At 63.9% G+C, this 14,999-nt stretch overlaps 3 protein-coding genes across 4 annotated transcripts; 2 read left to right on the plus strand and 1 right to left on the minus strand.

The window, feature by feature from the left end:
* Positions 1–1,662: 1,662 nt before the first annotated feature.
* SYT11 (synaptotagmin 11) lies at positions 1,663–9,670 on the minus strand. Of its 2 annotated transcripts, none has more exons than XM_054179139.1 (4): positions 9,502–9,670; positions 5,004–5,827; positions 3,748–3,868; positions 1,663–1,981 (listed from the first exon to the last, which is right to left on the minus strand). In XM_054179139.1, the coding sequence occupies exons 1-4, from the start codon at positions 9,533–9,535 to the stop codon at positions 1,671–1,673; spliced, it is 1,290 nt and encodes a 429-aa protein (XP_054035114.1). In that variant the 5' UTR covers positions 9,536–9,670; the 3' UTR covers positions 1,663–1,670. The 2 variants fall into 2 exon arrangements, with proteins under 2 accessions (XP_054035114.1, XP_054035113.1); XM_054179138.1 differs by having other exon boundaries at positions 3,745–3,868.
* A 454-nt stretch (positions 9,671–10,124) lies between these two features.
* On the plus strand, positions 10,125–10,883 carry LOC128899588 (translation initiation factor IF-2-like). The gene has a single exon (XM_054179127.1). The coding sequence runs from the start codon at positions 10,296–10,298 to the stop codon at positions 10,881–10,883; it is 588 nt and encodes a 195-aa protein (XP_054035102.1). The 5' UTR covers positions 10,125–10,295.
* On the plus strand, positions 10,884–14,504 carry LOC128899589 (GON-4-like protein). The gene is made up of 8 exons (XM_054179128.1): positions 10,884–10,962; positions 11,309–11,508; positions 12,275–12,349; positions 12,664–12,714; positions 13,478–13,528; positions 13,902–13,997; positions 14,233–14,337; positions 14,496–14,504. The coding sequence occupies exons 1-8, from the start codon at positions 10,884–10,886 to the stop codon at positions 14,502–14,504; spliced, it is 666 nt and encodes a 221-aa protein (XP_054035103.1).
* The last annotated feature ends 495 nt before the right edge of the window (positions 14,505–14,999 follow it).

Below are 14,999 nucleotides of genomic sequence, written 5' to 3' on the forward strand. Positions count from 1 at the left end.
GCTTGCCAGGATGCTGCTGCTTCCTAGGAAGCTTCTCGAGGGGCTCCTGCGTTGTGCCACAAGAGCTCTGCTGCAGCTCCTTCCAAACCTGGCGTTGTGGACCTGGACTCTGTGACCTCCTGCTCAGAACTCCCCAGGGTTAGTAGCCTGAAGTGCTGGAGGTCACCTCGTGGAGCACCACTCTGAGGTGTCAGAGGGGATGCTGAGCTTCTCCTGGCTCAGAGGTCATTCACAACCTGAGAGCCAACTCTGCCTTCAGAGCCTGACACATTCCCTAGTGCCAGGCCTCGCCCTGGGGCTGCTCCTTGGCTGATGGAAGCTGACTCAGGTGTGAGTGAAGGGAAGCTTTGTCCCTTGGGCACTTCCAATCTCTTTCCCCAAGACTTTTTCCCTATCTCAGAGCTGTGATCCCCTCAGGACCAGGTCAGCCAAGCAGAATTCCACCTGTAGTGTTGAAGGCCTCAATGAGAGCTTCCCTGCTGAGCCAGGCCAGGCCAGTTGGGGTTTTGATGCAGAGATAAAGGCAAAAGAAATGAACCAGAGTGGAGTCTGCCCCAGTTCTAGCAGCCTGTGCTGACTTCCACCTGACCAAGGGAACCTGAGCTCCCTTTCTGGGCCTTGCAATTCCAGATGCAAATCCTTGAGGTCCTGACCCTAAGAGCTCCCCAAGCCCACTGCAGCTGCAAAGGTTTCAGTCGGTACCTGACAAGAGAATCCTCCCCTGCAGCCAAGTGCCATCGCCCCTCGCTCGGCTGGGGGTTGGGTTGGGTTTTTCCCCTTCCTTCCCTGTGCCAGTGCAGAGTCCTGCAACCCCCTCCCCGCGGGAGCGCAGCCGCAGCTCCCAGGCCGGCCCCCAGGAACCGGAAACCAACCCAAAGCAACCAGGAGGCAGCGGAGGCTCCGCCGGCAGAGGTCAGGAGGCTCCGGCGGGGGGGAGGAGCCCTGCGGCCGGGGGGGGCAGCGCGGCCGGGGGGGCAGCGCGGCCGGGGGGGCAGCGCGGCCGGGGGGCAGCGCGGCCGGGGGGGCAGCGCGGCCGGGGGGGCAGCGCGGCCGGGGGGGCAGGAGCCCTGCGGCCGGGGGGCAGCGCGGCCGGGGGGCAGGAGCCCTGCGGCCGGGGGGGGCAGCGCGGCCGGGGGGGCAGCGCGGCCGGGGGGGGGCAGCGCGGCCGGGGGGGGGCAGCGCGGCCGGGGGGCAGCGCGGCCGGGGGGGGCAGCGCGGCCGGGGGGCAGCGCGGCACGAACACAACTTCCACAGAGACAGAGAGCTGCGGGGGGGCTGCGGCTGGGTGGCGGCAGGTACACCAAGGTCAGTCTGTGGTAGCATGCAAGAGAGTGGTTACACCATCAGCACACGGAGGGCTGGGAGCTCTTTTTTTTTGTGTGTGGGTTTTTTTTTTTTTTTGCCTTTTTTTTGGTTTGTTTTTTTTTTTTTTTAAATTCATTTAATGCTCTTTTAGGATTTTTTTTTTTCTTTTTCTTTTTTTTTTTTTTTTTAGTGCCCTGCAAAACGCAAACAAAAACAAATCATCATCATCATCAAGTCACGTCACTAAGAGAGAACCGATCAGCTGCTGCTTCGTTACCAAAGGTTTAGTTTCTACAGCTAAAAGGAAGGTTTAGGTCTGTCCTACCAGCCGGTGCTGCCGCCACAGGCGCCCCTCCCCCCCCCCGCTAGTACTCGCTCAGGCTGTGCCACTTGGCCACCGCCTTCCTCGGGTTGTCACAGACCTCCCTCCAGTGCTCCACGCCCGCGGCGGTGACGCTGTGCGCGCCCAGGATCAGCCTCCCGACCACCTCGTTCTTGGTGGTGCGGTCGAAGTCGATCACCAGGAACTCGATGCTGATGTCCGGCAGGAGGTCGGCAGGGATGTCGTAAATGAAGGACTCGTTGAAGACAGGGTTCAAAGTGCACTTCTTCACGTGGGTCTTCTTCTTGGCGATGCGCTTCCGCCCGTAGTAGACATTCACCTTGACGTAGGGATCTGCCGGGGCGGGGAGAGAGGCAGCGGCCAATAACGCGGCCCGGGGGCGCGGCGGCCCCGGGCGGGGGTCGGCTGCCCGAGCGGCGGCCCCGGGCGGGGGTCGGCTCCCCGAGCAACAGGCCCCGGGCGGGGGTCGGCTGCCCGAGCGGCGGCCCCGGGCGGGGGTCGGCTGCCCGAGCGGCGGCCCCGGGCGGGGGTCGGCTGCCCGAGCGGCGGCCCCGGGCGGGGGTCGGCTGCCCGAGCGGCGGCCCCGGGCGGGGGTCGGCTGCCCGAGCGGCGGCCCCGGGCGGGGGTCGGCTGCCCGAGCCGCGGCCCCGGGCGGGGGTCGGCTGCCCGAGCCGCGGCCCCGGGCGGGGGTCGGCTGCCCGAGCCGCGGCCCCGGGCGGGGGTCGGCTGCCCGAGCGGCAGGCCCGGGCGGGGGTCGGCTGCCCGAGCCGTGGCCCCGGGCGGGGGTCGGCTGCCCGAGCCGCGGCCCCGGGCGGGGGTCGGCTGCCCGAGCGGCGGCCCCGGGCGGGGGTCGGCTGCCCGAGCGGCAGGCCCGGGCGGGGGTCGGCTGCCCGAGCCGTGGCCCCGGGCGGGGGTCGGCTGCCCGAGCGGCAGGCCCCGGGCGGGGGTCGGTTCCCCGAGCGGCAGGCCCGGGCGGGGGTCGGCTCCCCGAGCGGCAGGCCCGGACGGGGGTCGGCTCCCCGAGCCGCGGCCCCGGGCGGGGGTCGACTCCCCGAGCGGCAGCCCCGGGCGGGGGTCGACTCCCCGAGCGGCAGCCCCGGGCGGGGGTCGACTCCCCGAGCGGCAGCCCCGGGCGGGGGTCGACTCCCCGAGCGGCAGCCCCGGGCGGGGGTCGACTCCCCGAGCCGCGGCCCCGGGCGGGGGTCGGCTGCCCGAGCCGCGGCCCCGGGCGGGGGTCGGCTGCCCGAGCCGCGGCCCCGGGCGGGGGTCGGCTCCCCGAGCCGCGGCCAGCTCCCGGCGCTGCTGCCGGCCCCAGGGCAGGGAAGCTGCTGCCACGTTCCTGCATTGCAAAGCAAGCAGCTGGTGCCAGCAGGGCACATTCTCGGTGGGCTTCAGCCCTGCCTGGGGGGCAGCAAGTCCTGTGTGAACTTCAGTGATTAGAACCCAGAAGTGGGGAGGCTGGAAGGGACCTCAGAGCTCATCCACTCCAACCACTCGGCTGCAGCTCACAGTCCTGCCACTGGCCACAGCCCTCAGCACCACATCCCTGTGTCCTAAACCCCTCCAGGGATGGGGTCTCCACCAGCTCCCTGGGCAGCCTGGGCCAGGGCAGGAGAGCCCCTGCCAGGAGGCAGCTTTTCCTCATGTCCAACCTGACCTTTCCCTGGCACAGCCTGAGGCCTGCTCCTCTTGCCCTGTCGCTTGTTGCATGTGAGAGGAGGCCAAACCCCCCTGGCTGATCAATGTCCTGCTCCCTGTGCTGAGTCTCTCCCTCCTCTTCTAGGGGCAGGGTTCAAGGCAGGCACAGCAAACAGCCCTCATGCTGTGGACAAAGTGCTGCTAAGAGCAGCAGACAGAGCCTGGCCAGCAGGAGGGTGAAGCCCTTCTGGCCTGCTCATCACACCAGGTGAGGCCAGAAAGCTGTGGCTGCAGCCTCACAGCAGGGAGCCTTGGCCTGGTTTGTGCAACCATCTCCTGGGGAGTGCTGCAGCACTCAGAGCTCTCCATCACCCTTGGAAGGAGTTTGAGGAGAGCTTCCAGAGCTGAGAGGGAACTTGGGAGGGTTCTACAGCTTCAGAGGTGGAGAAAATAGCTTCTACCTGAGAGGCCAGTGATGTCCATCTTGGGCAGGTGCCTGGCTTTCAGCACCACCACGGTCATCCTCTGCGCCACGGGCTGGTAGGACAGGGAGACCTGCAGCTCCCCTCTGCTGATGCACTTCTGTGGGAAGGAACCAGGAAGAGCTCATCAGGACAAGGTGAGCTTGGAGAGGTTTGGTGGAGCTGCTGAATGCCTGAAAATGGGACAGTGAGGTCATTTCCAGTGCCTGTGGGAGAAGAAGGCTCAGGAGGAAAATCTCCCTGCGCTGGGGCCCCAAGGCCTGCTGAGCACAGAGCATCCCTGAGTGCTGTGCTCCCCTGGGGATGAGCCTGGTGGGCACCTTCTGAGACAACAGCAGCTGTGGCTGCCTCTGGAGATCCAATGCTAGAAGCAGCTGGGGGGGTTAGGAGCTTAAATGGCACTGATGCTTGGTAGAGCTTCAAAGGCCAAGCACCTCCAGATCTTCTGATCTTGGACAGGTTCATTACTGCCCTGGTCTGCAAGGGGACTGGATGGAGAGAGAAGAAGGTCAACCATCACAGAATGGGTTGGAAGGGACCTTAAGGTTCAGCACACCTCCCCCCACCCTCTGTGGGAGGTGAAGTGTCCTGGTGTCACAGCAGCTTCCACCTGGAGCTGGGCACTTGGCCTTTTCCCTTGCCATCAGCAGCTCTAACATCCATCATTCCTGTGCCTAGATTGTGACCCTGCCTCATCCAGCTGCCACAGCCACACAGCAGAGACCTGCCCAAGGGGTACCCGTGGGCAAATGGCGTTCATGGGTAAGGGCTGCAGCACCTCTCCTGTGGGGACAGGCTGAGAGAGTTGGGGCTGTTCAGTCTGGAGAGGAGAAGGCTCCCAGGAGACCTTCTGGTGGCCTTCCAGGATCTGAAGGGGGCTCCAAGAAAGCTGGGGAGGGACTTTTGAGGCTGTCAGGGGGTGATAGGGCTGGGGGGGATGGAGCAGAACTAGAAATGGGCAGATTCAGGTTGGGTATCAGGAGGAAGCTCTTCCCCTTGAGGGAGGTGAGAGCCTGGCACAGGCTGCCCAGGGAGGTGGTGGCAGCCTCCTGCCTGGAGGTGTTTGCAGCCAGGCTGGAGGTGGCTGTGAGCAACCTGCTGCGGTGTGAGCTGTCCCTGCCCATGGCAGGGGCTTGGGACTGGCTGAGCCTTGGGCTCCCTTCCAGCCCTGTGGCTCCTGTGCCACCCCCAGGGGCAGGCAGGTCAAAGCCGGCGCAGGGGTGGAAGCGACTTACCTGTATGTTCCTCTTGAGGATCTCCCTGGTCAGCTGGACCTTGCCAGTGCTGGGGTCCACCCCTGCCAGGGGCACCATGACCTCGCCGATGACATCGTCCCGGGAGAAGCGGTCGAAGCTGAGCACCAGGAAGTGCAGCACCAGGTCCTGCAGCTGGCTGTAGGGGATGCCGTAGAAGGTGAAGGTCTCGTCGAAGAGCGGCTCCAGCGTCTTGCGCAGCACGCGCGTCTTCACCCGGTGCCGCTTGTCGGGCAGGATTGTCATCTTGATGTAGGGGTCGGAGCTCTGGCTGTGCTCGTCCATCACTGGCAGCCCGTGGGCCTCCTGGATGGTGACCACCAGAGCTTTCTTGGGGAAGTTGTAGTCCACCGAGAAGGTCAACTCCCCCAGCAGGACCTCGTCCCCCGGGGAGGAGGGGGAGGAGGTTTTGCTGCCTCCCGGGGTGAGGCTTTGATCTGGGCTGAGTTCATCTCCATAATCCACTTTGATGGGGAGCTGGTCGACGTGGGGGGCTGCGCCTGGCCCGTCTGGAGCCTTCTCAGAGCCTACCAGGCCAGATTCTGCAGCATCCAGCAGGAGGTTTCCCCTCCCGGGCTCCTTGGCGGCGCCGTCCTTGTCTCTCCGGATGCGGTGGATCTTCTTCTTGTTGCTCAGGGTCTCGGGGTAGATGCTGATCCCTTTCAGCATGTGGATGAATTTGTAGGGGGGGGTTTTGTGCTTCTTCTCTGCTTGCTGGTGACAGCATGTCCACACAAACACCGTGACCGAGACGGAGACCACGAGGACGGTAGCGCCGATGAGGCCTGCCACGACCGGGGAGACGTCTGCGGAGGAGACGAAGGCGGTCAGGAGCCGGCCTCTGCCCGCCTGGGGGCCGAGCACAGCGAGGGAGACCTGCAGGCCACTGCTGTGCTGGGAGCTGGGAGTCTGTCTTGGTCTCAGAGCTGCCCCAGGAGCTCCTTTAATGTCTGTTTCCCACTCACAGAATCACACAGGAAGAGCCAGGGTGGAATCGGCCCCCGAGGCCCTCCAGCCCGACCGACCACCGGCACCATCCGACCGCCTGGGCCCTGGCACCGAGTGCCCCTCCAGGCTTTGTTGAAGCACTCCCAGGGGTGGTGACTTCACCGCCTCCCCAGGCAGCCAATCTCCCTCTCTGGGAAGAATTTCTTCCTCCCCTCCAGCCCAAACCTCCCCTGGCGCAGCCTGAGGCTGTGTCCTCCTGTTCTGTCACTGCCAGGGAGAAGAGACCAACCCCCACCTGGCCACACCCTCCCCTCAGGGAGTTGTAGACAGCAAGGAGGTCTCCCCTGAGCCTCCTCCAGGCTAAGCAACCCCAGCTCCCTCAGCCTCTCCCCACAGGGCTGTGCCCCAGACCCTTCCCTGGACACCTTCCAGCAGCTCAACCTCTTTCCTACCCTGAGGAGCCCAGAGCTGGACACAGGACTCCAGGTGAGGCCTAAGCAGTGCTGAGCACAGGCCAGGATGAGCTCCCTGCTCCTGCTGGCCACACTGCTCCTGGCCCAGGCCAGGATGCCCTTGGCCTTCTTGGCCCCCTGGGCACGCTGCTGGCTCCTGTTCAGCTGCTGTCAGCCACTCCCCCCAGGTCCCTCTCTGCCTGGCTGCTCCCAGCCCCTCCACCCCAGCCTGCTCCTGGGGCAGGCCTGGCCCTGTGTTTCACAGGCTAAGGGCTTCCTGGCCCTCCTCTTGCCCAGGCCAGCACCACCAGCACAGGGCTGGGAGCTCCTGGTCTGCAGGAAGCACTCCTGGGCTTTAATGTCCTCTCCTGAAACATGAGACAGCCCTGCCGTGAAGCAGAGAGCAGCGAAGGAGCTGCAGCTGGCCTTGAGAAGCAATTAGCTTCTTTCAGCAGGCACTTTGGCCTGAGCTGTTTGCTTTGTCCCAGCCCCCTTATGGCTGACCCGGGGCCAGGGGCAGACACGAAGCTGGATGTGGCTCTCCAGGGTCCAAAAGCAGAGGACAGAAAATCCTCTGCCTGGCTGGAGGAGTTTGCTGCTGTCAGCTGTGCTCACTGGGAGCAGCCCTGTCCCCTCCCTGCTGTTCATAACCACGGACCACAGGAATCCAGCCAAGGCACAGAACGAGAGCAGCAGTGCTGAGCCCCCAGGACCTTCCAGTGGCATCCTCAAGCAGCTCCAGTCAGGGCCCACCGAGGTCACAGGGGCTGGAAGGGACCTCTGGAGGTCCTCGAGTCCAACCCCCTGCCAGAGCAGGAGCACAGAGCCCAGCACAGGTCACACAGGACCCCAGAGGGGGCTGGGAAGGCTCCAGAGGAGACTCCACAACCTCTCTGGGCAGCCTGCTCCAGGGCTCTGTGAGCCTCACAGTGCAGAAGTTCTTCCTCCTGCTGAGCTGGAACCTCCTGTGCTGGAGTCTCCATCCCCTGCCCCTTGGCCTGTCCCAGGGCACAGTGAGCAGAGGCTGTCCCTGTGCCTCCCTTCCTCACCCCCAGCCCTCAGCTATCTGCAGACATTTCTCAGACCCCCTCTCAGTCTCCTCTGCAGCCTAACCACCCCCAGGGCTCTCAGCCTCTCCTCCCCAGGCTCTGCTCCAGCCCCTTCAGCATCCTTGGACTCTCTCCAGAAGATCACTCTTGAACTGGGGATGATTAAAATGGTTAAGATGATTAAGGCCTTGGAGCATTCCATGATTCTGGGGCCCACCTTGGCCCAGTGGATGCCTGTTCCTGCACTAGGAGGAGGAGCAACCATTCCCTACCCCCAGGAGACTCCTAACTATGTCATCATTCCCTACCCCCATGAGACCTACCTACAGGCTTCCTTACAGCTGGAATCCACTCATGGAGGTACAGCTGCCTCATACAGTGCCAGGGGAGGCTCTGCAGCTCCTGGAGCAGCTGGCTCTCTGCAGTGCCCACTGCAAATGGCACCGGGGCCCTCTCTCCTCCCTCCAGAGGAGCAGCACTGAGCTTTCTCATGCCAGCTTTGTGGAGGAGATCTCTGCTGGGCTGTGCTGCCAGGATTTGACTGGAGCAAGCCCAGCTCTGGGGAGCAAATGGCCAAGGGTGAGAGCCCATGGAAAAGGATGTTTGCCAATTCTACCTCAGTGGCTAATGGTGGCCACCAGTTAAATGGTGCTCAGAGAGTCACAGACTGGGTTCAGTTGGAAGGGAGCTTAAATAGCACCCAGCTCCAACCCCCTGCCATGGGCAGGGCCCCCTCCCCCCAGCCCAGGCTGCTCCAGGCCTCATCCAGCCTGGCCTGGAACACCTCCAGGCAGGAGGCAGCCACAGCCTCCCTGGGCAGCCTGTGCCAGGCTCTCCCCAGCCTCACTCTCAAGATTTTCCTCCTCCTCTCCAGGCTCAGTCTCCCCTCTACCTACCCCTGCTGGCACATGGCTGATGGATGCCACCGATGCCAAAGCTCAACGGATGCCTTGCACCTCAGAGAAATGATTTGGTGGAGAGAATTATTCCTCAGCACTTCAGAATGGAAGGGAAAGGTTGGGACCCTGCTGGGACCCCGGGCCGAGGGCAGGAGGGGAAGGTCAGCTAATTGCTGGAGGACGAGAGGCAGGAAGCTCCAGCCAGAGAAACCCAACGGCCAGAGCCACTCGGTGCAACGGGACCGGACCCCGCACCGGGAACAAGGCCTCTTGAACATCGGCCACAGCAGCTCTGCACAATTGCTGCCCCGGCAGCCGCGGCCGTGCCCGGCTGGGCTGCAGCCACGCAGCCGGCTTGGGGCCGCCTCGCCTCGGATGATTTAGCAGGGTCTGCGGTTTCCCCACCGCCGCTTGCGAGCGCCCCGGGAGCGGCTCCCGACCGCCCGGGGTCCCAGCCGGCGGGACCCTCGCCCGCCGCCCCCCTCCCCCCGGGCCCGCAGGCCGTCCGCGGCCGCCGCCCGCCCACCCCCCCTCGGCGGCGCCGCGCCTCTGCCGCCGCCCTCAGCCCCCTCTCCCGGCTGTCAGGAGGCCTCCTCAGGCCCCGCCTCGTCGGGTCGCCGGTGCCGGTGCCGCAGCCGCCCTGACCCCCGGGGAGGCGCGAACAAAGGCCGGGGCGCGGCACGGCCCGGCACAGACATCACGTCATGCGGCGGGGGCCGCCCGGGCCTGCCGCGCACCTGCTCCCCGCCGGCCCGGCCGCTCCGGCTGGCGGCCCCGCCGGGCCGGGGCGCGGAGCCGCTCCGGGGACGAGCGCTGGCACCGCCCCAGCTGCCAGCGGTGGGTGCCGGCCGCCGCCGGGGCAGCCAAACCCGCTCGGGCGGCGGGGGCGGGGGGGGGGATGGCGGCGGGGGGGGGGTGTGATGGCGGCGGGGGGGTGGGGGGATGGCGGCGGGGGGGGATGGCGGCGGGGGGGGGGGGGATACCGGGGGGGGGGGGATGGCGGCGGGGGGGGATGGCGGCGGGGGGGGGGATGGCGGCGCGGTGCGGCGCGGCCCATGGCGGCGCGCGGGGCCTCGCTCGGCTGCCGCCGGGGCGGAGGCGGGAGCGCGGCGCGCGGCCCGGGCGCACTCACCGAAGCCGGGGTGGACGCTGGTGATCTCCGCCATGGCCCACAGCTGAGGCCGGGGCGGCCGGGATGCGGAGCCCGGTGCGGAGACGCCGCGGTGCCGGCCCCCGCCCGGAGGATGCTCTTAGCCCGGGATGCAGGAGCTGCCGACTGGTCCCGCTGCGGCGCAGGCCCCGCCCGGCCCGGCCCCGCCCGGTGCCCGGCCCGCCCCTCCCGCGACAGCCGGCGGCCGGCCCCGCCCCGGAGCCGCCCGGCGGTGACTCGGCAAGTGTCGGGGCGCCGGCCGCGCCTCCCGGGCGAGAAGCCGGGTGGCGGCGGAGCGGCGGGGCGTGTGCGTGGGCTTCACGGGGCCAGGGACGTCCCTCCTGCCGCGAGGGGCCGGCGCCGGGGCTGTGCCGGCGGGCTGCGGGGAGCGCAGGCAGCGGCACCGGGCAGACCCTGCCGCGCCCACGGGCAGAGCCTCGGAGGCGGCGGGGAGCGGGGGGGGGGGCGGGGGCTGGAGCTAGGCGGCAGCGGGCGTGGCCCCCGGCGGCGGCGGCGGCGGCGGCGCCCAGCAAAGATGGCGGCGGCCGCGCTCGCCACCCCGCGGCGTCACGGCGGCGCTGGCGGCCCGCGCGCCGCCAACATGGCGGCCGCTCGCCCCGCGCCCGACCGGCACGGCGGCAGCGCGCGTGCGCCGCGGGCGGGCCCTGGGACGCTTCCGCTTCCGGCCAGAGCGAGCGGGACGGGACGGGGCGGCGGGGCCCGGGCGGCGCTGCCCCACGGCCAGCCGCGTTCCTGTCTTCCAGGTGCGCGCCGGGATGTCGCTCTCGCTGAAGATGCTGCCCTGTAAGAAACGGAGAGCGGCGGCGGCGGGGCCGCAGAGCCCCCGGGAGCGCGGCGCCGCCGGGGAGGACGGGGAGCCGTCCGGCGCTGCCGGTTCCTCTTCGTCGGGCGCCGCTGATGGCGGCGGCTCCTCCGCCAAGCCCCTGCCGGCCGCCCGAGCCGGCGCGCCGCTCGCCGCCGGCCCCGGGGTGTCGAGGGGGGCTGTGGAAGCGTCGCTGAAAGGCGGGAAACGGCCCCCGGGCAGGGCGGCCCCGGGCGCCGGCCAGGAGGCCACGACGGATGTCTGCGCTGCCGCCCAGGTCCCCGAGGGCCGGGGGAGTCCCGAAGCGGTGGCGGAAGGTAAATCCCTGCGCCGCCCGTCGGGGCTGGGCTTTGTGCTTCGTCCTCGCCGCGGCCGCGGTCTGGCCGCCGTCTGTGGAGCTCTGCGCTTCCCCGGGGCTGGCCGAGGGAGGAAACTTCTGCGTTGGGCGCTTCGGCTTCGCGGTGCCTCGTCCCCGAAGTCCCGCAGGGCGGCAGGCAGCCGGCGTGCACAGCTGGAGGCTTTCCTCCCTTACACGAAGTGAATGGAGGGCTGGAGCCGCTCGGCCCTGGCGCTGCTGCAGCAGCTCAGAAGTGTTCCTGCCGTTTGGGCTGGCCTGGTCGGTTCGTGTGCCCAAATCCCAGCCTGCTTTTATCAGCTGGCACGCACCTGCCCAGTCTCAGGAGAGTCACAGACTGGGTTGGGTTGGAAGGGACCTTCAAGATCATCCAGCTCCAACCCCCTGCCATGGGCAGGGACACTTCCCACCAGCCCAGGCTGCTTAAGGCCTCATCCAGCCTGGCCTGGAACAGCCTCCCTGGGCAAGCTGTGCCAGGGTCTCTCCACTCTCACTGTCAACAATTTCTTCCTCCAGCCTTCATCTCCCTTCTACCAGCTCAAAGCCCTTGCCCCTCGTCCTGTCACTACCAGCCCGTGTAACAATTAGATGCCACTGTTATTACTTCTCAGAGGAGCAAGATGAAGAAGATCTTGAGAGGAGGAAGAGGAGGAGGAAGGCCACCAAACGGAAGAGGGAAGGGAAGAGCCAGGAGGAGGAGGAGGGAGCCTTGTCCTGTGACATCAAGCTGGACGATACCCTGGATCGCACCCTGGAGGATGGAGCCAAGCAGCACAACCTGACAGTGGTCAACGTGAGGAACATCCTGCATGTGAGTGCAGTGGGAGCAGGGCAGGGAGTGCAGCCCAGGCCTGAGTGTAGCACTGCTGGTGGCACCTGGGCTCGTGAATGAGGCACCCAGGTGCTGATCTCTGCTGTGAAGAAGGGATCTTGTGGGATCTGGGCAGGACTCCTGGGCCTGGCTGTCTTGGTGTGCACTGGTCCCTGCCCTCCATTGGTTTACCATGGTGAATGGCTCTGGCTTACTGTGAGAGCAGCTGCAGGAGTGGTTGAACTAAAATGCATGCTTCTGGTTCCAGCTGGGAAGGTGTAGACACAGAACTCCCTGTTCCTTGCTTTGAGGGAGCCACTCCAAAGTCCTGATCAAGTCCAGGTGGAGTCCTGATGGTGCTGACAGGAAGGCTTTGCTCTTACTTAAAGACCCCAGCTAAGCTTTCAGTCGACCACACAGCTTCCAGGCAGAGAGCAATCACAAGCAGAACTTTGGTGCTGTCACAGCTGTGTGCAGTGAAACTCTCTGCCTCTGCCCCTGTGCTGGGTGTAGGTTGGAGTTTATCCCCTGAGCAGGAGACCAGGGCACACTGCTGACCCATGGAGAGCCTGCTGTCCATCAGGGGAAGGGAAGCTGCTGTGGGCTTCTTTCTCAACTGCTTTCCCTCTGCTGGGGATTTCTCCCCTGGAGCATTCCCAAGAGGACACAGTTCTCCCTTTTAGCCCTGGTTTGTTTTGAGCTTGAATCTGATTCTTTGCAGCAAGCAGAGGAGAAAACTTTCCCTTTCTTGTGTGTGTCTCTGTAGGAAGTGATCACAAATGAACATGTGGTTGCCATGATGAAGGCAGCCATCAGTGAGACAGAAGATATCCCTTTGTTTGTAAGTAGAAACCTTTCCCACTTGCCCCACATGCACACAGCATCATTGCCAGTCTGTCTCCTTGGCTCATGATGTGGAGCAGAGGTAGAGCTGCAGTTTAGGTCTCATTACCACTGGCTGCAGTGAGAAGTTTCTGTGTCTGAGTGTGAATTACAGACCACAGTTCTGGGGGGGGAGGTTGGGTTTGATGTCACTGGGGCTGAAAGGGAATGAATGTTAAACGAGAGGAGTCTGGCAGGAAAGAGCTGCAGGGGGAGAAGCCCTGAAGGGAAGCAGCTGAACAAGTTGCTGATGTTTTTGTCTTAACCTCTCAGGAGCCCAAAATGACTCGGTCCAAACTGAAGGAAGTTGTGGAGAAAGGAGTGGTGAGTACCCAGAATCCTGGCCAGGCCAGAAGGGGCCTCCAAAGCTCATCCCCTCTGACCTCCCTGCACTCAGCAGGGACATCCTCCCCTAGATCAGGCTGCCCAGGGCCCTGTCCAGCCTCATCTTGAACATCTTCAGGGATGGAGCCCAAACCACCTCCCTGGGCAGCCTGTTGCAGTGTTCCAGCAGCCTCACAGTGAAGAGCTTGTTCCTAACATCCAATCTAAACCTGCTCTGCTCTAGTGTGAAGCTATTGCCCCTGGTCCTCTCACTGCAGGCCTTTGGGAACAGTCTCTCTCCAGCCTTCTTGTAGCCCCTTCAGGCAGTGGAAGGCCTCTATGAGGTCTCCCTGGAGCCAACTCTTCTCCAGGCTGAACGCCCCCAGCTCCCTCAGCCTGTCCTTGTAGCAGAGGTGCTCCAATCCCCTGATCATTTATGTGGCCCTCCTCTGGACTGCTCCATCAAGTCCATGTCCATCACTGCTTTTACTATTGCACCTTCCCCCCACCCAAGGGATTTTGGTCCTTGTGTGCTTGAGTCTTTTGGGATGAGCAGCAGGCAGGAGGTCAGAGTCAGGAAGTGCAGGGAGCTGACAGTCTCCTGCACTGGGATTCAGGTCTGTGGAGATTCTGGGGGTGTTGGGGAAGCCCTTGGTTGCAGTCTGTTGTCTCATGGCTGCTTTGGAGGACAAGGCTGCATGTTGCCTAGGCTGTGGAGCACTCTGCTCTGCACCAGGAGTTGAAGTCTCTCTGCTGTGTCTAGGTGATTCCAACGTGGAATATTTCTCCAATCAAGAAGGCAAATGAGGTGAAGGTAAGTGAAGTGCTGCAGATGCTCCATGCTAGAGGCACCCTGCTGAGCATGGGCTCTTCTGGGAGGGTGGAGCAGAGCTGTGTCTGGTGTCTTGGGAATATGGGTGACCAGCAGCAGCACTGCCGACAGGGAGTGCAAGGCAGGGCAAGGCAGCTGACAGCAGCAGGAGCACAGGGGGCCCAAAAGAGCTGCCTGCAGCTCTTGCTCCTTGTCCTAGCACTCCCAGCCCTTGCCAAAAGTCCCTCTCCAGCTTTCTTGTAGCCTCCTTCACCTCCTGAAGGCTGCCCTGAGGTCTCCCTGGAGCCTTCTCTTCTGGCTGAACACCCCCGAGGTCAGGGCCAATCAATCTCCTAACACCTTTCTCCTCTTGCAGCCTCCTCAGTTTGTGGACATTCCTCTGGAGGAAGATGATTCATCTGATGAAGAATACCAGCCTGATGATGAGGATGAGGATGAGACTGCAGAAGAGGTAGATGCAACCTGTCCCAAAGACCTGCTCTGTTCAGCACAGAGTTCCCTGCCTGCTTCAGGCAGTAAAATGCTGGCTCAGGTTTAACCCAGGGAGACTTCTAAGCCATCACAGACCTTCTGGAAGTCTTTGTTGGAGGCTGTGTTCTTTTGGATCAAAAAGGGAAACTTCAGGGTGTTGGTTGAAGGAGTTCTTGGCTGTGGCATGAAGGCTTTGATTGCTTCCTGCACTGCAGAGCCTGCTGGAGAGCGACGTAGAGAGCACAGCTTCTTCCCCCCGGGGAGCAAAGCGGTCCAGGACAAGGAGGTCATCTGATGAAGAAGGAGGCACACTCTGTGAGGTAAACCTGAGAGGTTTTTTCCCTTCTCTGAACAATTTTCACTCATTATTTCCCTGGATTATGCATGCAAAAGCAAAGCTGCAGCTCTCTGCCTGGGTTTGTGCTGATGCTGCAGGCACTGTGTGGCTTTAGGCTCCCCCTGCGATTGGCTGCTGCAGGAGCGGTGAGGAGCAAGGCTTGCAGAACCAAAAGCCCTGGGGTTGAAAACAAACAGCAGTGCCTGAAAACCTCACTCACTGCCTGTGGAGACAGTTGGCTTCTCTTCAGGCAATGGCTGTTTCAGAGTCTTTCTGAGAGGGGTGGAGGAGAGTTGCTGTCTGAGCTTGGCTTAGGAAGGAGGAAGTGATTTTGAGAGAAGGTATCACCAAGGCTGGAAGAGCCCAAGGTGTTTGTGGCTGCAGGAGGCTGGGCAGTGTGCTAAGAGCCAGGCAGCAGCAGGCAGGAATGGGAAAGCAGCTGTGAGAGCTGCCCTCTGCCACTGGACTCCAGGAAGGAGCAGTCCATGCATTGATTCCCACGTGGTGCTTGCCATGGGTTTGTGCTGGGGAGGGGTTGGGAGTGTGCCACAGTTCTGGTAAACCTGAGCACCAGTAAGTGTGGAGGCTGACACTGAGACCTTCCACAGGTCTCCCTTCCTGCAAATCTTGTGTAATAAATGTACT

This window comes from Dryobates pubescens, assembly GCF_014839835.1.
Source record: "Dryobates pubescens isolate bDryPub1 chromosome 41 unlocalized genomic scaffold, bDryPub1.pri SUPER_41_unloc_1, whole genome shotgun sequence".
Taxonomy (NCBI): domain Eukaryota; kingdom Metazoa; phylum Chordata; class Aves; order Piciformes; family Picidae; genus Dryobates; species Dryobates pubescens.

What these genes read in the sequence shown, in the direction of transcription:
- SYT11 (XM_054179138.1), bottom strand. Translation starts at nt 9,535, where the DNA reads ATGGCGGAGATCACCAGCGTCCACCCCGGCTTCG. An exon ending in CAGCGTCCACCCCGGCTTCG is followed by an intron (nt 5,828 to 9,501) that starts GTGAGTGCGCCC and finishes TCTCCTCCGCAG; the next exon opens with ACGTCTCCCCGGTCGTGGCA. An exon ending in CATCACTGGCCTCTCAGGTA is followed by an intron (nt 1,982 to 3,744) that starts GAAGCTATTTTC and finishes CCGCCCCGGCAG; the next exon opens with ATCCCTACGTCAAGGTGAAT.
- LOC128899588 (XM_054179127.1), top strand. Translation starts at nt 10,296, where the DNA reads ATGTCGCTCTCGCTGAAGATGCTGCCCTGTAAGAAACGGAGAGCGGCG.
- LOC128899589 (XM_054179128.1), top strand. Translation starts at nt 10,884, where the DNA reads ATGGAGGGCTGGAGCCGCTCGGCCCTGGCGCTGCTGCAGCAGCTCAGA. An exon ending in CGTTTGGGCTGGCCTGGTCG is followed by an intron (nt 10,963 to 11,308) that starts GTTCGTGTGCCC and finishes ATTACTTCTCAG; the next exon opens with AGGAGCAAGATGAAGAAGAT. An exon ending in AGAAGGCAAATGAGGTGAAG is followed by an intron (nt 13,529 to 13,901) that starts GTAAGTGAAGTG and finishes CTCCTCTTGCAG; the next exon opens with CCTCCTCAGTTTGTGGACAT.